We start from the raw sequence: 23,709 nt of genomic DNA, 5'->3' as shown, positions 1-23,709 counted from the left end.
AAGAACCCCATTAAGCTCCACAGTGCCCTGCTGTCCCACACTGTAAAGATTATCCTTTCAGAATGTGTCCAGAGACCCTGTGCAGGCAGCAGAACTGGTGGCCAGTGCTTGCCTGGACCAGCTGCAGGTGACCTCAGATCTCTACTGTCTGGATAAAAGGGTATTAAGTGCCTGGCAGTTTGCTGCCTCTCTCCATTTGGAAAGATGGGTCACAGGCATCAGCAGATAATACCAACAAAGCCTGTGAGATGATTTGAATGAGAATTAGAAGCAAAATTATTTCACACCAGCAATGAGTTTCCAGATGGTTTCTGTTGGTTTGTTACTGAGGAAATGTTCTATAAGATTTCTGGAGGCTGTGGTGTGCTGTACCTGGTTAAGCACACACATTACCACACACCAGGGCCAGGGTTCAAGCCCCTGTGTCCATCTGCATGTGATAAAGCAAAGCTGCAGGTATCACTCTTTCTTTCCCCTCCCCTCTCAGTTTCTTTCCTGTCAAATAAAACAGAAAGAAAAAAATGGCCACTGGAAGTGGTGGATTCATCGTGCAGACACCAAGCTCTGGTGACAGTTTTTTTTTTAAAAAATTCCTATAGTTGTGTCCAGGGTTACATCTACAATGTTACATCTCCCCTAAATATATTTGTCACCTACTACCAAAGTGGCATCTTCCCCTACTGCAGGGCAGGGCACCTCCTAGCCCCCTTTTAGTCCCTTCCCCTTTAGTGCCCTCAGATCTGCCAGCATGGAAGGCCTACTGTGTGTCACTGTGGCTTTCACCTGCTTTGTTACTTAAACCCCACATTGAGTAAAACCTTCTGGTTTCTTTTGCTTAGTGCACCCCCACTCCCTCTGTTCCATCCTTGCTGTCACCTTAGGATGAACCTAAGGACAACAGGAAAAAAAATGTATCATCTCTTTATTGGGAGATTAATGGTTTACAGTCGACAGTAAATACAATAATTTGTACATGCATAACATTTCTCAATTTTCCACGTAACCCCCACTAGGTCCTCTGCCATCCTGTTCCAGGACCTGAACTCTCTCCTCCACCCACCCCAGAGACTTTTACTTTGGTGCAATACACCAACTCCAGTCCAAGTTCTGCTTAGTGTTTTATTTTCTGATCTTGTTTTTCAACTTCTGCCTATGAGTGAGATCATCCCATATTCATCCTTTTGTTTCTGACTTATCTCACTTGACATGATTCCTTCAGGCTCCATCCCAGATGGGGTGAAGAAGGTGAAATCACCATTTTAATAGCTGTATTCCATTGTGTATATATACCACAACTTTCTCAGCCACTCATCTGTTGTTGGACCCCCGGATTGCTTCCAGGTTTTGGCTATCACAAATTGTGCTGCTATGAAAATAGGTGTACAGAGATCTTTTTATTATGTTTGGCTCATTGGGATATATCCCCAGGAGAGGAATTGCAGGCTCATAGGGTAGGTAACGCATGCCATGTGTGTTGTAGCAACAGGCAAGATTTCATCTTTTCTTCTAGCTGAGTAGTATCCTAGAGTGAAGGTGTACCACAACTCCCTGTTCCATGTTTCTCCCATTGGCCACTTGGGTTGTTTCAAATCTTGCCTGTTACCTACCCTATGACCCTGCAATTCCTCTCCTGGAGATATATTGATGCCCTCATAAATATCAGGAAGGGGAGAAGGAAAGGTCAAGGAAACTGGTTTTCTGTGGCAAACATTTGGCTAGAAGCTTTCTCGGCTACTCTCATTTTAGCTTCCGAGATCAGACAAGATCTGGCGTGTTCAGGGTGGTATGGCCGTAGACGGCCACTCTCATTTTATCTAGCTTCAAGCACATGTCTCTCTGATGTAAAAAAAATAGTTGACCCCTTGACACAAGTAGAGCCACTTAGGCTGTGCTAACAGGCTTGGCGTTAAGACACCTTGAGTGTGAGACAGTGACTTCAGAGCAGTCAGCATTCTTCAAGTGCAAGTGTCCTGTGGGCAGTTCCAAGCCCTGGTTTAGGACTCAGAATAGAGGTGTCGGTATGAATGGCGCTGATTTAGGGAAGACATCTCAGCTGAGAGATTCAAGAACTAGAGGGAGAGAGCATTGGAAGAAAAGAACAGAGGGCTGAGACATAGGGGTAGAAGAAGTCTGAGTGGGGAAAGGACCCAGCAGAAGCCAAGGGAGTAGTTGAACATCCAGGGAACTGGCAGAAAGAGAGAGCCTGAGAAAAAGCCCATTAAATTTATTTAAAATGGATTCAGTGAGGGAGAAAAATGTCAGTGGGAAGAGCAGAGGAGGGAATGCAGAGTGAGAATGACTCATGGGGGGGGGGGGATGTGGAACGAGAGAAACCACGTACAGCAATTTCTTGACATCAAATGAGTTTCTAAATGTTACTGTGAGGGCCTGAAAAAAGTGACAGAACTCAATGATGCTAAGAAGATTCTCGTTAATAGACTCTGCCCTGGGAAAATCTTACATAAGACACATGCCACAGAATCAGGGGTGAACGTCACACTAGAGCTTAAAAAAACACCAGCGCACTGAGTTTCCATTTGCATCCAGGCTGAACAAGAAAGTGACAGCATCTTCTGTGAATATCACATACAGTGGGCTAGGAGGCCAGAGCTTGTCCCAGAGTCCTTCCACCTGAACTCAGAGATCACATGAGAGTTTGCAAGTGGGGGCCAGGCACTGGGGCACCTAGGAGAGCACACGCATTATATGTGCAAAGACCTGGGTTCGAGCTCCTATCCCCCCACTTGCAAGAGAGAAACTTCACCAGCAGTGCCGCAGGTATCTCTCTTTCTCTCTCCCTCTCAACTACCTACCCCTCTATCTGTCCCTATCAAAAAGAAAAAATAATAATAAATGAATGAGATAAAGAAAGGAAGGAAGGAAGGGAGAGAATGGAAGGGTGAATGGTCTCTTAAGAGTGGTGGATCTGTCATGCAGGCACTGAGCCCCAGTGATAATTCTGGTGGCAATAAAGAAATTACAATAAATAAATAAATTGCAAATCAAAAAAATCAAAAGAGAGAAAAGAGAGTTTTCAAGTGCAGCACTCTACTTGGGACTTCTGGCTCCTTGTAGACTTCGGCCACAGTCTCATCTATAAAATGGAAAAAATAAAGTTGCCTGCCCCATAGTGTCACTGTGAAAATGTAATGAGATAGCACATGCCACGTAGATAGTGTCAAGCCTGACACTTGTTCAGGGACAGGGCTAATACCTGGCACTGACTCATCGTCATCACACTGACACTGAAAAAAGCCACAATAGCTCCTGTCAACAAGCAGACAGTGTCTATGTCATATGAATGACAGCAGGTCTTGCTGTCCCAGGCTGCTGTTATGCCAGTGTGCCCCTCTATCCCAAATGCTGTTCCAAGCACAGGTCACTGTGATAAGTGGCCTGGAGGTCCCCCAGGTCCCAGTCACCTGCCATGAGCTCTCCCCTGTGGCCTGGGCCCCAGCATTTGGGCATGTGGGCTGGCCAAGTTCATGTTGCATCCAAGATCACAGCAGCTACGCGAGTTGACAATGAAAGCCCATCTGTTTGTGGAGAAGCAGAGGAGGTTGAAAAGCTATTCACTCCCTTTTAAATGGAAAAATATTGCTTGTTGTTTCTGCTGAGAGAACTCAAGCCTGCGGTGCCCGGGAAATAAATGGAATGTGTTGGTTCCTTTACTTCTGAAGGGAATTTATTTTTCTTTTCCTCTTTTTTTTTTCATGCTGTGCTGCAGGGATGTGTGAACATTCTGCTTTTGGCATCTGTGGGTGAACTATTAAGGTAAATATTGAAGCTTAAACCTGATTTCAAAAGGAAAGGAGACAACGTTTTTCAAAGTATAATCTCTTTATGTAACTCTTACCATCGTAAAAGAATAAAGCTCTTAAGATGGCTCAGGATTCAGATCTGCTTTGCCTTCACTTGTCGAAGTTCCTCTGACTGTTTCTTTACACTCTCACCCTGGATGTCCTTAGTCCTCTGCTCTGACCCTCCCCTGTCATACCACAATGCTACCATGAGCCTCACAAGTTGGCATGGCCATTCATTCATCCAAGAAATGTTTTGGACAGACTGGGCAGTATCACACCCCATTGAGTACACATGTCACCATGTGCAAGGACCTAGCATCAAGCCCCTGCTCCCCACCACAGGTGTGGAGCCTTACAAGTGGGAAGCAGGGCTGCAGGTCTCTCTCTCTCTCTCTCTCTCCCTCCCTCCCTCCCTCTATCTTCTCTTCCCCCTCAATTTTCTCTGTCCTGTCAAATAAAGTAGAAGAAAGAAAGAAAGAAAGAAAGAAAGAAAGAAAGAAAGAGAGAGAAAGAGAGAAAGGAAGGAAGGAAGGAAGGAAGGAAGGAAGGAAGGAAGGAAGGAAGGAAGGGGGAGGAAGGGAGGAAGGAAGGAAGGAAGGAAGGAAGGAAGGAAGGGGGAGGAAGGGAGGAAGGAGGAAAGGGTTGGCAAGAAAGGGCACTGGGACTAGTAGATTAGTAGTGCTGGCACCAAGCCACAGTGATAACCCTGGTGGCAATTAAGAAAGAAAGAAATAGAGAGAGGAAGAAAGAAATAGAGAAAAAGGTTTTCTGAGGCTAGATCAGATCGTTCTGTTTGGTTCAGGGGATAGAAGAGAGAAACCAGTTAGTCACAGGACACAGTAGGATGAGCCTTTCAGCTAAACACAAAATGTTCAGAGGATCAGACCTAGCAAAATCAGCCTTCATAGGGTCAGCACGCTGCTGTAGCAGTAACCCCCACGGTCCATGGCCTCTCACAGCCTAAGGGTGCACTGCATGCAGCTGCTGTGAGGCCTCCATGAATGATTCAGGGACCCAACTCCCCTGGGGCCTGGAGTCCTTTGCATCCAAGTGATGCAAAGTGTCAGAGGATTTTGTGGGCCATGCCTCAGAGTTTTGGGTTCTTCTCACATTCCACAGGCAGCAGGACATCCTCCCACCCACCCCATGATGGTCTACGGGTTCAGAAGTCACACCTACCTTAGAGAGAAAAAGAAGACAGGACCACAGGAAAAAATAGGCAAATAAATATAGTTATAGAAATAATAGTCAGCCCATATCTGTGACACTGGGAAAACCACTGCAGTTCCCAGTGGAGGGAATGGAGACACAGAACTCTGGTGGTGGGAACAGTGTGAAATTATGCCCCTGATACCTAATAATATTAAATTGCTAATAAAAAAGGAAGGGGTGGGCAGTGGTACACTGGTTCACTAGTTTAAGTACACATAGTAAGAAGCACAAGGATCCCAGTTCAAGTCCCCCGACTTCCCACCTACAAGGGGGATGCTTCACAAATGGTGAAGCAGGTCTGCGGGTGTCTATCTTTCACTTTCCTTCTGTATTTCCCCCTCCCCTCTCAAACTCTCTCTGTCCTATCCAATAAAATGGGAAGGGGATGATCACCAGGAGCAGTGGGTTCGTATGCTGGCACCAAGCCCCAGGAATAACTCTGGAGGCAAAGAAAGAAATAAAGGAAGGAAGGAAGGAAGGAAGGAAGGAAGGAAGGAAGGAAGGAAAAGAAAATAAGTTATACCTCTACATACCCCACTGATATGCCACATCCTCCACAAGCTCAGCATGCCCCCAGATTCTTATAGAGCGCCTTCTGCAAATCTTTCAGATTGCCCTTGTAGCACTTGTCTGAATGCACCCCTCATTTCATCCCACAACCTCCCAGTGCAGACACTCACCAATATGCCCTACAGGGCACTCCATTATACCTGTGACACAGACTCAGGTACACCCTACCACCACTTCCAAACACCACCTTAGACACCCAGATACACACACGTGGTCACTGCCTCCACACGGGTCCCCTGTGCATGTACCCACACACAGACCTGGTGCATATGTGCACATGCACACAGACCCTGTGTACACACATAGGCCCTGTTCATACCCACACAGACCCTGTGTACATACATAAGGCCCTGTGAACAGACAGCCACACACACATAGATTCTGTATGCACACAGGCATGTACACACACACACACACACACCAGATGCACACCCTAGCCATCTGCCCCTGCACAGGCAATACCACACAAACAACCTCACAAACAAGTGGTTCACCTTGTGAGACTGGGTGGTGGTGCCTCTGGTTGAGTACACATGCTGCAGTACACAAGGACTCAGGTTCAAGCCTCTGCTCCCCACCTACAAGAGGGAAACTTCACAAGTGGTGAAGCAGTGCTGCAGATATCTATCTCCCCTCCCCCCTCAATTTCTGTCCAATCAATAAATAAGTAGGTCACCTGCAGCTCCCACCCAGAAGACACACACACTCATGCAGACACTCACCAGCCAGAAAATACAGATAAAAGACACAAGCACACATGGATGCTTGAGCTCGCTCTGCAATCTGTCATCTCATGCAACCTTATAAAGAAGATCTTGAAGGTCAGTCGAGGAAAGAACTGAGGAAGTGGTGTGACACTCCCTAGCTATGTGCCCTCCCCACCTGAGCACGCAGGAAGCCAGGTACCGCCCCACTGCACATGAGCAAATGGTGAGTGCAGCTTGAGTGCCCAGAAGTCACTTCCAGAACAGCCTGGTGAGGAGCAGAGTCTGTCCGGACCCAGTTTCATGCAAGAGGCTCTCACCCTCTGCTCAAACACACATGCCTCCTCTCACACATGCCTATAGCTGTTTTTTCTAAAAGTACAAAAATATTTTTTCTTTTTCTTTCTTTCTTCCTTTCTTTTGCAGAGTAAGGAGTTCACACATAATGTGATTTCATTATGCCTAGACCACTTCTTCAGAGAGAGAGATAGAGGAAAAAAAACAGAGAAGGAGACACCACAGCACTGGAACTGCCTTCATTGCCATGGCTCCTTCCATGTGTTGCTGGGGCTCAGACCTGGGCCGCACATGTGCCCTAGCTACTGAGCTATCTCCTGGGGAAAATATTTTTAAAGAAATAATGCTCCCCGAAATCCTCTAATTCTCTTAGAAGATCAGCACTTCCAAAGAGGGGTGCAGTCTGGTGACTATAAGGAGCAAAGCGAGGAGAGACAGGGATATCAGAAAAGGAAACCAAGAGGACAGATAAAGGGATTTGAATGCAAGAAATAGCCCAGACCAGCTGGCAGCCATCTGGGAGCTGGAGAGAAAGGGAAGAATAAAGTTGTTGAGTTTCTAGCAAGAAAGTCCCGTTTCTCATGAGGGGAGGTTGCTGCTTTGAGGAACTGGAGAATGACTGGGGCATCACCAGCTATCAAACAATTTCAAGGTCTCACTAAGAACCAGAGTACAGTGAGTGTGCTCCTGTCTGCAGTAAACCACGTCAGCACGCTGTCAGTTTAGGAAAACACTGTATACAGTGTTTGAGGCCACAGTGGCATGGAGAACTCATCTCTGGATGTCAGTGCAAATGGACAGTGGAGCAGTCTGAAAAGCCTTTGGTGGTTCTTGTATAGAGAGTTTTGTTTGTTTGTTTTATATGTGTTGTTGTTATGGTCTCCAGGGTTTCACTTTACCCAGGCAACATTTTTTTTTTTTCCCAGACAGATAGTTTGATAAAGAAACAGACAGAGAATGGGAAAAACACTACAGCAGCAAAGCTTCCTCCCGGACTGTGGAGACCAGGTTTGAACCTTGTTGCACATGTGACAAGGCAGGCACACTACCCAGGCAGGCTATTTTGCCAGCTCTAATGTATGTACGTGTGTGAGTGTGAGTGTGTGTGTGTGTGTGTGTGTGTGTGTGTGTGTGTGTGTGTGTACCAGAGCACTGCATGGCACAGGCTTATGATGGTGTGGGGCATTGAACCTGAGAGTTTGGATCCTCAGTCATGAGAGTCTCTTGGCATAACTATTATGTTATCTACCCATTCTGTGTGTGTTTTAGTTAGAGAACTGCTCAGCTCTGTTGATGGGCATTAAAACTGGCACCTCAGGCATGAAAGGCTTTTTGCATAGTCATTGTGCTGTCTCCTCAGCCCCTAATGTATATATTTTCAAAGATCATTTATTTTTTATTAGAGAAAAACGACTCATCTCTGGCACATGGCAGCACCAGACATTGAACCTGGTCCTTCTGGGGCCTCTGGCTGCCAACCAGAGTTGTTGGTTTTTTTCACTCCAGTAACACTACAAGGGCAGCTCATGACTGTTGAGTAGGCGCATGTTATTGCTATTGGTTTTTCCCAGTTTGGTAAAATGTGGAGTTGCATGTCTTTTTCCAGGGCACAGGAATAAGTCATAAGCGCCACGTGCATGTCATATGTGCGCTTATACTGCATACTCACCAGTGGCCCCACAGAGACCTGAAAAGGAAGCACCTCTGAAATGTCTCTTTTAACATCTTTGCCGTCCTCCCCAAATCAGCCAGTTTTCTGTCTCCCTCCAGACTTTGTAAGTGGTGCAGCCAGCCCCAGTTGCCCACACCTCACTGTGCGCGGTAGCCATGTGGCTCGCATATCCAGGTGACTGCTCACCAAGTTCTGACCATTCGGCCCCTTTTCTCCATGGCCACTTCTCCATTCACCCCTGCACTGTGACAGGAGCCAGCTCTGCACACACCCCTGACCCTAATATCAAACCTCTGCACATCATTCCCCATGTTATTGGGTGGCTTTTGTTTATAAAAAAAAAAAAGGAGAGGGCGGGCGGTAGAACACCAGGTTACGCGCGCATGGTGCCAAGCACAAGGACCAGAGTAAGGATCTGTATTGGGGCTCCCTGCTCCCCACTTGCAGGGGGGTCGCTTCACAAGCAGTGAAACAGGTCTGCAGGTGTCTATCTTTCTCTCCCCATCTCTGTCTCCCCTCCTCTCTCAACTTCTCTTTGTCCTATCCAATAACAACGACAGCAATAACCACAATAATAATAACAACAACGATAAACAAAAAGGAAAAAAGAAGTAGTCTCCAGGAGCAGTGGACTCGTAGTGCAGGCACTGGGCCCCAGTAGTGATAACCCTGGAGGCAAAAAAAAAAAAAAAGGCAAATGTAGTCTTCCATTCACGTTACAAGTACTTACTGAGCAACATCTATGTGTCCGTCTTTGTTCTCAGTATTTGGGACCCACCAGGAACAAAGTTATCTACCTTCAATGAGTTAGAACTTCATGGGAGGGGAAAAACAAGACAGCCAAGAAACTAGATGATGCAGGGGAGACAGCATAATGATTATATAAAAGACTTTCGTGCCTACAGCTCCTGAGACCCCAGGGTCAATCCCCAGAGCCACCAAAAACCACAGCAAGCCAGAGTTAAGCAATGCTCTGGCTCTCTCTCTCTCTCTCTCTCTCTCTCTCCCTTTCCCTTTTCCTCTCCCTCTCTCTCTCCCAGTGTGTGTGTGTATGTGTGTGTTACACACACACATATGTACATGGATGGTTCTAAATAAAGCTGCTGGGATACATCTCACTGGGATGTTGGCCTTTACCAAAAGCAGTAAAGAACTTAACCATGTGGAAGTTCAGAAGGAATAGCCAGAGAAGTGCCCTAAGAGCACTTGTACACAGGCATGGCTAGAGCAGAGTAGGTGCGGGGTGAGAGGCAGAAAGGTGAAGTCAAGAGGCTGAGAGAAGTCAGGCCACATGGGGCCTTGTGGTGGGCAGCCAGTGCAGGGTGCTAAGCAGTGAGGTACACAGCCTGGCTTCTATAATGAACACTAGTGGTGATGGGGACTCAGTCTAGGAGGAGAAGAGAACTGAGTGAGAGGAGGTATCACTGTCCTGACGCAGCCTCCAGTGACTCTCCTTTGTTCTTAGATAAGATCTAAACTCTCTGTTGTGGTCCACAAGATACTGGCTTCCTTTTCCAGCTTCATCTCCTCCTCTGCCACGCCTCCAGCAACCCCTGTGTTCTGAAGCAATTTCTAACAAGCACCATCTCTTCTCGTGGTCCCCCATGTCTGTGTGTGTGGCTTCCTCTGCTCAAGTACAGAGCCCTTCTGGACCTTCTGGGCAATAAGCATCTTATTGGGGAGACCCTGTCAATGCAGCCCACACATACTGTGGCAATTAGTATCACAGTCTGAACCAGAATGTTCTGTTTGCAATCTGTCTCTCACTAGACTGGAACTTCTAGAAAATAAGAACTAGAGCTTTTATTTCTTAGTCCTTACTAGACATTGAATTGGTGGAAGGAAGGAAGGAAGGAAGGAAGGAAGGAAGGAAGGAAGGAAGGAAGGAAGGAAGAAAAGGAAGGAAGGAAGGAAGGAAGGAAGGGAGGGAGGGAGAAAGGGAGAAAGGAAGGGAGGGAGGGAGGGAGGGAAGGAGGAAGGTGAATTGATGTTTACTTTTCTATCTAGTCTTCAAAGGGTTAAGACTAGTTTAAAGTTGGTTACACATGGTTCAAGAGATAACTATACAAGACATTGCTTGCCCTGCTGATTCAGGAAGGCTGTATTCAGATAGCCATGTGAGCACAGGTACATGCCAGCTATGTATAGTGACTGTGTTGCTGGGAAGCAGAATCTCAGAGGAATGTCTGACAACTGGCATCTGATCTGCCCATCGACCAAATATTTCTGCTGTGCTCTGTTTTCTTGATGCAGCATTCAGTTAGCAGTAGATCATGCTAGGAACCTGACTTCTTGAAAGCTCATTGTTCCTTGCCAGTCTCCATCAGTCAGCTGAATATGATAGATTTCTGTTTGGAAACATCCAAAAGAGACTCCTTTCTTTTTTTTTTTTTTTTTTTAACTCCTCCAGGGTTATTGCTGGGCTCGGTGCCTGCACCATGAATCCACCGCTCCTGGAGGCCATTTTTCCCCCCTTTTGTTGCCCTTGTTGTAGCTTCGTTGTGGTTATTATTGCCCTTGTTGACGCAATTCGTTGTTGGATAGGACAGAGAGAAATGGAGAGAGGAGGGGAAGACAGAGAAGGGGAGAGAAAGATAGACACCTGCAGACCTGCTTCACCGCCTGTGAAGCGACTCCCCTGCAGGTGGGGAGCCGGGGGCTCGAACCGGGATCCTTACTCCGGTCCCTGCGCTTTGCGCCACATGCGCTTAACCCACTGCGCCACTGCCCGACCCCCGAGACTCCTTTCTTAACATAAGGAGTCTTTTTATTTGTTTGTTTGTTTGTTTGTTTGTTTTAGAGATGCAAAAGCTTCTCATTGCCTGTCACTTTTTTTAATGAGTTTTTTAGATGATTTAGATGTGCTTTCAGAACTGCTCATGTCTTGCTGATATGTGTGATATGTAAGATGCTTGTAGCCCGGAGGGTCCAGAAGGGCTCTGTACTTGAGCAGAGGAAGCCACACACACACACACACACACACACACACACACACACACACACACACACACACACACAGGTGGAACCACTAGAAGAGATGGTGCTTGCTAGAAATTGCTTCAGAACACAGGGGTTGCTGGAGGCATTGAAGAGCAGGAGAAGATAAAGCGGGAAAAAGAAGGCAGTATCTTATGGACCACAATAAAGAGCTTAGATCTTATCTAATATGTAATATATATAATACCTCCATAGACATTTTTAAATTTTTTATTTGTGATTATAGTGGGTTACAAGATTGTAAAATTACAGGGTATAATGGCACACCACACCCATCACCAGTGCGCTGTGATCCCACCCACCCACCTCCCAAAGATAACCGCCATAGTTTTCACAAGTCTCAGAAACCATTTGCTTGCTTGATTTTTGTTGTTGTTGCTGTTTTCAAGTTCATGTGTAGTGGCAATTCTCTAGAGTCCACATATAAGTGAAACCATCCAGTATCTGTCCTTCATCCCTTTTCTTATTTCACGAAGTACACTCACTTCCAGTTCTGTCACCTTTTAATGACAGAACCAGAAGCAACAGGCCCTCCCTGAAAGTGTCACCTCTTCACCTCTCCTCCACAAAGGTCTCTGTAAACTGTGTGGAAAATGCAACAACAATAAAACCATGTTTTTTTCAGAGTTCCCTGAGGTGGGACATTATTACTCCAAGAACCACAGTAATCAGAGGTGAGAGGATAGGTTGGAAGAGTTCAGATAGGTTGCTCTCCTAACTTGCAGTGGAGGCTAAAGGTTTTCAGTTACCTTCCTGAGCCAGGCTGACACACTGAACTGAGGAGGCAGAGAGGTGGCTCAGTGATAGAGCTCATGGCTTGCATGTTTAAGACCCTAAGCTCAATTTCTAGTGTCACACAGGATAAAAAATAAAATAAAATAATTAAAACTAGAGAGACAAATGGGTTAGTTCTTCCATGAAAAGGAAAGCCCCTATTTCACATGGCAGCTCTTTAAAATGTGGGAGATTTCCAAATATTAGAAAGCAATTCCTTGTATGATGCACAACAGTCTTCCAGGAAACAGAGCAGGTTGAAGGCATAAATCTATTTTTACTCTCTTAAGTAACACTTGTCAGAACAACAGGAAAGTGGTTCTTTCCCTGAAGGCATAACTTCACAGAAATGGGACAAACAAGGAGAGACAGCAACAGTAAAATCTGGATATAAAATTTTGAAGTGATAAGAAATTTAGGAAACCCTAAAACACTGAGCCTTGAGTTCAAAGAGGAAAGGTGAGAGTCAATCTTTTCTACAAGGCAGTAAGTAACTTTTCTGCTCCCTGGGAAAGTGTCTGGAGCTAAGGAAGTGTGTCCTCCTTTGAGATGTCAATCTCAGGGCTAGGCGGTAGCGCAGCACAAAGCACAAGGACCAGCATAAGGATCCTGGTTCGAGCACCCAGCTCCCCACCTGCAGGGGAGTGGCTTCACAAGCAGTGAAGCAGGTCTGCAGGTGTCTATCTTTCTGTCCCCCTCTCTGTCTTACCCTCCTCTCTCCATTTCTCTCTGTCCTATCCAACAACCACAACAAAAATAGCAATAACAATAATAACAACAACAAGGACAACAAAAATGGGAAAAAGTGGACTCCAGGAGCAGTGTATTTGTAGTGCAGGCACCGAACACCAGCAATAACCCTGGAGGAAAAAACAATTAAACTAAAATAAATAAATAAATAAATAAATAAGTAAAAGAGTGGCCACATTTTCCTCTTCTGTATGGGAAGTAGTAACTGAATGACATGATTATCTTTGAAGAGATGACTTGAAATTCATTAAATAAGAAGTTACCTTACAGAAGACAACTCAGAGAATTAAAAAAGAGAGAGTGTGTGCTTGTAAATTAAAACTACTATAAAGTGAAGTAAAGGGTTGGAGAAACAGCTCACTTGAGCAGTGCATAACGTTGCCATGTGTGTGGCCCAGTATAAAACCCAACGCCCACTGCATTGAAGGAAGTTTCAATGCTGTGTTCTCTCTCTCTCTCTCTCTCTCTCTCTCTCCCTCCCTCCCTCCCTCCTTCCCTCCCTCCCTCCCTCCCTCCTTCCCTCCCTCTCCCTCTGCTTCCCTGTCTCTATCTAAAAAAAAGTGAAGTAAAAAAACAATGGCCAGGAAACCACTGAACCACTTTAGGAGATAAAATATACAAACTGCTAGGCATACAATAAATATAAAGCCAAAGGGAAAAATAATTATGTACATAATTTAAAATGAGAACAAAGAAATTACTCCAGAAGTGCCCAGATGGGGAAAAATCATTTTACTATGCATTGGATTAGGAACAATAATAGATTTGGATTTCCCTGCAATGGTGCTATAAGTTAGAAGGTGATGGGGGAATCCCTCCAAAAGTCTTAAAGAAAATCATCTCCAATGATGAGTTCTGTTCCCAGATAGACTGTTATAAAACTGAAGGTACAACAAAGTCATTTTCAAAGATACAGATCTTCCAATATGTACCTACTGTGTATCCATCGCAGAAAACCACTAAAGAATAATCTTTATAAAATGAGAGAAAAATGGAAAAGAAATGCAGGAAACAAGAAGTAGAACAGAAAATAGGATTAAATGACACCCTGAGGATGGACTCAGGATGACTGTAGAGTATAGACATACGGCAATCAGAGCCCTCGGAAGATGAAGTAATGGAATGAACATCTGATGCCACTGAATGTCTTAAGAGGAAACTTAGATGCTTGATAAGGTCCCCTTAGTACTCAGAAGTCTAAACAAACAAAACTAGAGAACCATAAAATAACCCCCCCTCCTCTCTCCATTTCTCTCTGTCCTATCCAACAATGATAACGACAAAATAACTACAACAATAAAACAACAAATAAAAGCAACAAAAGGGAATAAATAAATACTTTTAAAAAAAGATAATCCCCAAGTAGAACAAACAAGAAGCAATTCAAGCATGCTATTTAGAGAGATGGACTAGATATGAAATAACCAGCTGAAAGAAGGGAACACAGAGTCTTTGGAGATGGAGATAGTAAGGTAAAGGTTTTGGAACTTGTAATCTTCAACTCTTCAAGTAAACCTGAAAAACTTAGATAAAAATTACTTTTTAAAAAGAGAAAAAGCAAAGCAAAATAGACACCCCCCCTCCAAATTCCCGTTTTTCACATATTTGACTCCTAACTCTTTTCTTCTCCAGAGAAATAATTCTGTTTTTCTCAGAGGCCCCTCACCAGGCCTTATTCCAGGCTGTCTTTACCCTTGCCTCCCTTCTGGATAAGGTCCTGGGAGCTCAAAATGGCATAACACAAGGCACAATATGGCCACCACAGTTTCTACCTGCTGCTATATTACTCCGACATTGATGTCATGCACTGTTCATCCTTTTGTTATGAATTAGTCCTTTGAGCCTGAATCCAGGACAGGGGATCTTGCTAAATTTCACTGTATTGATATTTTCTATCCTTATTCTGCTTGACTAAAAGTCTTTGAAATACTGATATTAACCTCCAGAAAATTAGCATTCCCTCTCTCTTTCAGCCTTATAGAGTCAATACATTTAACCATCCATTTCTTACTCATTTAAGTGCCAGCAGAGGTGGCTGAGCAGGGCACAGTGAGAGTGGCATGTGTGGTGACATGTCACTAACACCTCCCCCTACTATTATTCACTCCAATTTTAGTGGAATTCTTCATTCAGTATGCTCAAAAGATAAAATCCAAGGACACCTTTGGGAAAAGGACGGAGGAAATGTACTGGCAGTAATAACAATTGCAAGAACATTTGTCCCTCTAGAAAGTCACAGCAGGACAATTTCACAGTATTTTTCAGTTGCATCTGAATGAAAAAATAAAATAGTTTGGTCCTTACTCTCTAACAGGCCAGCCTCACACAGTCACAGAGACACAGCTCACAGATGCTCCGTCCTAGTCCTTTTGATTTGTAGGAAGGAGTCCCTCATAGCCTCCTGGGGGGTGTCAGTTGCAGACAGGAGGCTTAAGACCCTGGTCGCCTGTAGTCCCTGCTTCCTTTTGGAGGCACACTGGTGCTAGAATGAAAGTGAAACTGTTTTCTGCAAAGCTGAAAGATGAAGTTCAAGATGAACTGTTGGCTGAGGTCTCAGAAGCATTCAAACTCATCAAGTCAGCGTCACAGAAAACTGTTGTCCTGATCTAACCACACTCTGTATTGACAGAGCAGCTGAAACGTTGACAGTAGAGAACCTATTTAAATTTCTCCTGGAGGTACCTACAAAAAAGAACAGCTTTTCCCACAGGAGTCCCAAGAAATCTAACTATTTCATATTTCAAGGAGATAAATAATAATAATAAAAAAAAGCATTGTGGGGGTTCAGCCAGCGGCAAACCTGGTTGAGTGCACACTTTACCATGCACAAGGACCTATACTCTGGTTTCTCTTCAGATCGCATAAATCTTTCCCCTTTTACCATGCACAAGGACCTGGGTTGGAGACTACTCCCCATCTGGGGGGTGGGGGGGTGGGGGTGGGGAGCTTCAGAAACAGTGAAGCAGGTCTGTAGTTATCTATCCTTCTCTCTCCCCCTATTCTTTCCCTTCATCTCTCAATTTCTCTCTGTCCTATATAATAAAGTGAAAGAAAGAAAGAAAGAAAGAAAGAAAGGAAGGAAGGAAGGAAGGAAGAAAAAGGAAATGGCCACTGAGAAGCATGGATTTATAGTGCTAGCTGAGCCCCCAGCAATAATCCTGGTGGCAAAAAAAAAATAATAATAAATAACATATTGTGAGGGCAGGGAGGGGAGTTAGATAGCATAATTGTTATGCAAAGAGACTCTCAGGTCCAAGGCTTCAAAGTCCTAGGTTCAATCCTCTGCACCACCATAAGCCAGAGCTAAGCAGTTCTCTGGTAAAAAAATAAAATGAAATAACATATCGTGAGTCTCATCTAGATTAAGAAAATATCGATAGGAAGCCAGAAGGATAGCTCACCTGGGGGAATGTCTATTCATATTCCAGTCCCAGCATCACCTGGGGTACCACGGCCCTGGGGGAGCAGTGAAATCCAGTAAGTATGAGGCACCAGTGACACATAAAAACTAGAAAAAAAGAAAGTGGTGATGGATAAGATAGATATTATTCTCAGAATGAAATGCAAGTCACAGTCAAGAACTTATTTTAGAGATTTGTATCCCCATCCTTGGATTTGTTTTCTTTTGTTGTTGTTGTTGCTGCTGCTGCTCTTGCTGCCGTTGTTGCTGTTGATAGAGACAGAGAAAAATTGAGAGGAAAATGGAAGATAGGGAGGAACTGCTTCGCCACTCATGAAGCTTCCCCCCTGCAGGTGAGGACAGGGAGCTTGAACCTGGGTCCTTGCACATGGTAACTGACACAGGTGCTCTACTGGGTGTCCAGCCTGTGACCCCTCGAGCCCATGCTCTCAAGTAGTAATTCTAAGGAGTTTAAAGTTCTCCTTGCCGCGGACCACCACAGTGGATGAGCAGCAGGAGGGTCAGGGGTCTCGAAGGCAACCTCCCCGGTGGGTCAGGAGTCGGCATGAGGGAGAACAGATAGACACCACACTCTATTGGAGGGTGAATCTGGACTCATTTTAATAGTGAAACTGCATTAGCTTTTATACTTTTTTCAGGTTACATTCAGGTTGCCTAAGCAACTAGCTCATAAAGAAGTAGCAATAAGCATTATAGTCTTGTGGCTTTGGCAGGCTATATGTTACTCCCCTATTTCTGTAAAGAATAGTACAATACTTAGTATCACCCTGTTCTCAGGGGAGGTCATACCCAGAATTGTTTTTGACTTTTGCGGAGGGCTATTTCTATCATTAATCTTTTATGGGGGGCATACAGATCTTTGCCTAGTCGTGGACCACTGCTCATCTAGGTCTGGTACAGTTTAACTATTAATCTTTCTTTGTTTCAATATGTCAACTTGTACCTGGGAGGCCTCAATCTCTGCATTCTTTCTTTGAGGGGCAGGTCATAGCATGACTTCTTTTGTTCGTCTATGTTGACTCCCCTTCCCCACTTTCATAATGTAACTTTCAAATATGCCCCTGTGTAAGGGAGAAGGGGTGCTTCTGACTCTCCATTCCCACCAGGCACTGCCAAAGCACTATTAATCAATTGTGACAGTATAATTATTTGTAGCAATAACGGGGGGAGAATGCATCGTCCCACTCTCGTCCTTTCTGCCCAGCTTCTTTGAAGTCTGAATGCAGGTCCAGAGGAGATGACCCTGTCAGGATCCCTGGTGAACTTTGATGGGGCACTGCACTCCTATAAAGTTTTATCTCTTTTTTAAAATTTTATTGGTGTGTTAATGGTTTATAGTATAGTCTTTAGTCTTTTATACTTTTTTTCTTTTATTGCTGTTGTTTTCGAGGGGTTATGTTGTTTTCACCGGGCTAGCTTCATGGGCGGGTAACAGACGACCAGGGACTCATGGCTGGGTTGTACGCAGTATCTCTATTCATGCAGGACGCAGCACAATCTAAGACGAGCTAAGCTAAATCCAAGGTAAAGTACTACTAAAACTCACAATGCTGTCTTTATATATACTTGCCAATTAAGGTGGAAACAGGATGTGACATAGAGAGGGTGGAGAGAAAAGTGACTGGTGAAAATCAGAGTGTGACAAAGAGGGGGCAGATTAGGCGAGAATCATATCACTGAACCACAAATGCCCTGGAGGGAGGGTCGAACTTGTTAACAGTGGTTATGTAAATAGAATGAAGTGGTTATGTAAATAGAATAGTGTTAAGCATGGGGGATTTAAACCAAATGAAACAGAAGGGGTCTCATGCATACCAACGATCTGGAGAACCTGATTCACAGACTCCAAAGGACAAGACTTTCCTACTGCCTTTCTCTCAACCATCGGTGTCTGCTCTTCCTGCTTCTGTTTCGCCCATCATGTTTTGGTGGTTCCAGGTCACTCTCTACAGAGAAGAAAAGTTCCAGTGGCCATCCTCCTCCATCAAGATAGACGTGTGGCATTTATTTCCTGGCCGTTGACATTGGACTGATGCTTCTATAGAACTTGCTGGACACTCCTTTTATACTGCTGGACTTCTTGAAGAATGACTGTAGCAGTTCATAGAACTTTTCACCAGCTGACTTGGGATTTTGCAATGCCAGATCACCCCTCTAGCCCCTCGGCTTATCAGGCCCCCACTCCTCCACCCATCAGGCTCACTCTGTCTCTTGCTACTCTTACTTATCCCTCCCTGTCTTGTGCTAGTTCTTTTTGAAGACACTTACACACTATCATTCTGCTTTCTTCCCAACAGGTTTCTGTTCACCCCTACACTGCTATTCCCCTGACAGAGATGAAGCCTTTTATAGACATTGACCCAGTTATATATGGCCATTAAGTAAGAGGAAGATGTTGGGGAATTGTGAGGATATGGTTGAGCTTGGAAGGGCTTGAGCCTGAGGGGTGTGTCAATCCTGTTAGTCTCTCTCTCCACGGAGAGGTTGAGCAAGGAGTGACAGTAGAACCCCCAAAAAGGTGTGCCTCTTATCAGTCTCCCTGCCTCACAAAGTGCCCCGCACTCCTGATACTATGGCAAATAGTTAAAAAGAAAGGGGGAGATGTTGGGTAGTATGCCACCTCCTCCTGGCTTCTGCTTAACCATATGCCTATATAGGGATTTACTGATCCAAAGCTTTGGTCTATTTACATAAATCACTTTTACATTTACATAAAGCACTCCCTCCAGGGCATTGGTGGTTCAGTGATAGGATTCTCGCCTGTTCCGCCCCCTCCTTGTCACACTCTGATTTTCACCAGTCACTTTTCTCTCCACCCTCTCTATATCACATCCTGTTTCCACCCTACTTGGAGAGTATAAAAACAGCTGCTCTTCTGATTAAAGACACTTGGAAATTGCTTTCCGGCTCCGAGAGTTCCAGAGTGTATCCCCTGCGGAAGTTGGTACGGCACGAGTCCCTGATCCCTCTCCCACGCAGCAGCCTAGATCGGCTCCAGTTGAGTTCTCTCCAACCCAGAGAGCGCTAGCTCGGGAAGAAGTACCCTCAGGATATCCCGGCATATTGCCACCAGAGTTATCACTGGGGCTTGGTGCCAGCACTACAAATCCAATGCTCCTAGTGGCCATTCCTCACTCTCTCTCTCTTCTACTTTATTGATAGGACAGAGAGAATTTGAGAAGAGGGGAGAGGAAGATAGGGAAAGAGAACAATAGAAACCTGCAAACCTGCTTCACTGCTCATGAAGTGTCCTCCTTGCAGGTGGTGAATGGGGGCTCAAACATGGGTCCTGGAGCACGGTAATATGTACACTTAACCCAGTGTGCCACTGTGCAACTTCCTATAGTATAGTCTTTAAGACATACACACAACCTCTCATCTTGAGAATGAAAGCATTGCTCAACTCTGGCATATGATGGTGCCAGGCTTTGAATTTGGAACCTCTGAGACCTCAGAGATGTAGGTCCTGTGCTATAATACTAAGATATCTCACCAGTGCACTCAAGTTTTGTTTCTTGAAGTACAAATGCATGTTTCAAAACACGTGTAAGTACTGGTCATCATCACTATCTCCTTAATCTCACTGAATCTTAAACTTGGCCAGTTTTTCTCTTTAGCCTTGTTGCTACAGAAAAAAACTATTCCATTAAGGCAGAACAAATAGCTGTATTAAAACTGCTTTGACAGCAGTGGATATAGCATAATGGCTACACAAAATGACCATTATGCAAAGTAGTTATACAGAGTCCCAGATTCACTTCTCTGTACCATGTAAGTCAAAACGTAGCAGCGCTCTGGGGGGGAGGGGGAGGCTCAGTTGGGCAGTACTGACCAAGTTCTTGCTCACCCCCCGAGCCTGTGGGGCTCTCAAAGAAGCTTCCATACCTCTGAGTTTTAGCAAGATGGCGTTCAAATGAGAAATGGAGATCAGCACATCTCAAGAACATCATCTGTGTGCCTGACCTCCCCTGAGCTCAGGAAAGGGACCCATTGGTTAGTAGTCTGGTCTGGTCTGTTCAGAAGCTCCTCTGTGGGGGTCAGCAGGGTCTTATAAAATGAAGAGTTTAAACAAAAGAGGTGAGGGAGGGAAATCCTAGCTGGAACAGATGAGCTTTTGATTGGCGTGGACAACACACATCTGTTCATGTTTCTCCTTTTGATATGTTCATGTTTTTATCCACAGAACCTGGAAGAAACTGCCTAGAGTGAAGAACATGCCCAGTATTAGCATTTATAATGCTGCCATCTCTCCAAATGTCAACTTTATCTGCTGGAAAGTCCATGGGGACTGGGTTACTCAGGTAAAAAATCAAGAAGGAATTCTGAAATGCTCAAGTGAATTGGAATTTGCCAGCCTGCCCCCTCTCTCCAAGTTTATTGTCCGTGTCAGTGAATAAATAACAGTATATATTCTTTATTGAGTCATCCTGGCCCCAAGATAACTTCATTAAACTAGAGGAAAACAAGTTGCATGAAGTACCTGAAATGCTACAAGAACAATCAATACCTGGTTTTTAGAAACTAGTGAAGGGCTATGTGTGCTTAGTGCCGGGCTTGCTTCGCTGACGAGAGAGAGATGACCAGAGACTCATGGCTGAGTGGGACACAGTTCAATCTTTATTGCCGAGCTAGCTTCACAGGAAAGAGACTCTGGGACTCTCGGAGTCGGAAGGCAATTCCACTGTGTGTTATATCAGAAGAGCAGCTGTATTTATACTCACCAAGTAGGGTGGAAACAGGATGTGACATAGAGAGGGTGGAGTCAAAAAAGAATGCAAACTAGTGGTGAAGAACAGGGTGTAACTAGGAGAGGGGGTGGAGCAAAAAGAGAGTTCGAACCTGTGGGATTAAACCAATGCCCTGCAGGCAGAGCGTTCCCAGGTAACACAGTAATTATGTAAACAGACCACAGCCATTAAGCAGTGCAACAGAAGGGGTTTTAGAAGCAGAATTTAGAAGCAGACCAACACTTAGGACCCAGGTTCAAGTGCCTGGTCCCCACCTGCAGGGTTAGGGGTGGGGGAAGCTTCTTTCTTGAAGGTGAAGCAATGCCACAAGAGTCACTGCTCTATATCTCTCTTCCTTTCTAGCTTTGTCTCTCACTATCAAAAAAAAAAAAAGAAAGAAAGAAAGAACTTAAAAGAAAAAAGAGCTAATGAAATTAATCCAGTTAAACTTCAAGCCACCTTCACTCTGGGGGACTCCCTCAGGTGTCTTCAACAGAAAATCTTAGGTCCCAACTGTCTTAGGACCAATAATGGGGTTGTAGACATGAGGCTTGTATCCCTGGGATTGTTACTTGCTCTGAGAAGCTAAAATCGTGACTATTGGTGCATGAAAAGGCAGTGGTGAGCATGGTCTCTGGTGTTAGAGCAGCCAAGACAGCAGTGCACAGTGGGTATGTTGTCCAAAGGAGAAAGGGACTACAAGGAAGTCCTTCTAGGCTGATGGGGGCATCCAGTAGGGAAGCACAGACTCCCAACATCTCTTCCCACTTTCTGAAAACATCAGGAGGTAACACAGAATAGAGTGTGAGACCTTCAAGAACAAGGTCCCCAGTTCAAGTCTGATCTCTGGCATTGCATGTGCCAGAGTGGTGCTCTGGTTCTTTCTCTCTTCTCTTTCATAAATAAATCATAAAATAAATAAAAGGACTGGACAATGATACATCCACTAGAGCACAAGTGATACATGGTACCTGGGTTTGGGGCCAGGCAGCGACACACCTGGTTAAATGCTCACATTACAGTGCACAAGGACCCGGATTCAAACCCCTGGTCCCCACCTGCAGAGGGAAAACTTTGTGAGCGGTGAAACAGGGCTGCAAGTGTCTCTCTGTCTCTCTCCCTCTCTATATCCCCCTTCCCTCTCAAATTCTCTCTCTATCCAATAATAAAAACACCTGGTGACTTTCTCTCTGCTTCTATCCAAAAAAGAGAAAGATTTATTTATTTTTAAATATATTTTTATTTAATCTTTTAGTGAGAAAGACCAGAGCACTGTTCAGTTCAGACTTGTAGTAGTGCTGGGGACTGAGCCTGGGACTTCAGAGCCACTGTGCATAAACACTATGATGTCTCCCCCAGCCCACTATTTATTTATTTGTGACAGAGATAGAAATTGAGGATGGAGGAGGAGAGAGAGAGGGAGAGAGAGAAATACCTGCAGCACTGCTTTAACACTCATGAAGCTTCCCCTCTGTATGTGAGAACCAAGGGCTTGAACCCAGATCCTTGTGCATGGTAACACATGTAGTCTACGGCACCACTACCTGCACTTGGTAATGATTCTCATTTCAGCTTCCCATGCAAATTCAGCTGACACTGAAGGACAGACTTCAGCCTGCAGCCATGCAGGCAGTTTTCTGGGGATGCTCAGAAATATCTCTAGGAGGAGGTGGGAGCTTGAGCACGATCTGGCAGCCAGGAGCCCCGCCAATTGCGTGTTTGAGTATGAGTTGCCTTGAGAGGGTGTAAACCAAAGCCAAGCCCCACACACTGCCTCTGCCCAGTCACCTCTGCATCTGCCCACCTGCAAATGTGGTTTGTAAAACTCTAAAACTCTGAGCCAGCAGTTCTTTTCTCCCTCTTGAAATGCCTGTAGAAAGAATGCTTTAGACACTGTTACTTGACTTGATGTGCAACTTCCATGTTAATCAGCATTTTCTCTCTGTCTTTGTTTCCATTTCCAGCTGAACTACTATGATTCCATCAAAGCCGTCATTTCAAGCTGCAACCACGAGCCTACTGCTCTTGTCATAGGTACCACTCGAACACCTCTCACACTTGCCATCTCCCCCTTTGGTGTGTCAGAGCCTGCTTGGGCTGGCTCCCACCTTAGCATTTCTGCATCACATTGGGCCTCCCACACACTACTAAGAACTCCTGCTAAGGCTCACAGAGTGGCAGCCCCCACTGCCTCATTTGTCATCAGTGTGACAAGCCAGGTGGCTGGGGAGGCAGCAAGCCTTTGATGTTTGTCAGGTTGAAGCAAGAATCAAGTGCATTTAAAGCAATCTGGCTGTGCTGGTTGAGTGCCCTAATGTGACACATCATAAATATGAATTAAACTGTGCTAGTCACTGTACAGTAATATCCAGCCAGAGTGATGGGCTTCAGCATTTGTATGAATTGAGGTTGGGTGTGGGCAGGTTCCTCTCTTTCTTTCTTTTTCAAAGATGCATTTATTTACTTATATTTTTCATTTTATTTGATAGGACAGAGAGAAATTGAGAGGGGGGAAATAAAGAAGGGGAGAGAGAAGCTTTCCCCCCAACAGGTGGGGGCCACCTGGGTCCTTGCACATGGCACTCAGCCAACGACCATTTGACCCTGGGTGGAGTTCTAAAGGTTTTAACAGGCCTACTGAGTGGAGGGAGCTCAGTAATGACCACATGCAGAAGCTGGCAGCATGTGCAGTGGCTGCAGACTAGGCTCAGAGAAGGCAGGCCCTCACTCATCTCTTACGTCTACGGCCCCAGGTGCATAGCTCACCTGGGCTGGGACTGCA

General features: G+C 45.1%; 1 protein-coding gene across 1 annotated transcript in view; it reads left to right on the top strand.

Annotated features, from left to right (window-relative positions):
* Positions 1-23,709, top strand: part of LOC103112943 (WD repeat-containing protein 49-like) — a 91,805-nt gene that overhangs the window by 5,570 nt on the left and 62,526 nt on the right. Inside the window, exons 2-4 of the mRNA XM_060191914.1 lie at positions 3,728-3,774; positions 20,384-20,501; positions 22,892-22,961. Coding sequence (XP_060047897.1) covers positions 3,728-3,774; positions 20,384-20,501; positions 22,892-22,961 — 235 coding nt within the window. The remainder of the gene's footprint in view (positions 1-3,727; positions 3,775-20,383; positions 20,502-22,891; positions 22,962-23,709) is intronic.

This window comes from Erinaceus europaeus, chromosome 5 (genome assembly GCF_950295315.1).
Source record: "Erinaceus europaeus chromosome 5, mEriEur2.1, whole genome shotgun sequence".
Lineage (NCBI taxonomy): Eukaryota > Metazoa > Chordata > Mammalia > Eulipotyphla > Erinaceidae > Erinaceus > Erinaceus europaeus.
Note: the sequence above shows the minus strand (reverse complement) of the source record. Positions and strands in the feature narration are given on the sequence as shown.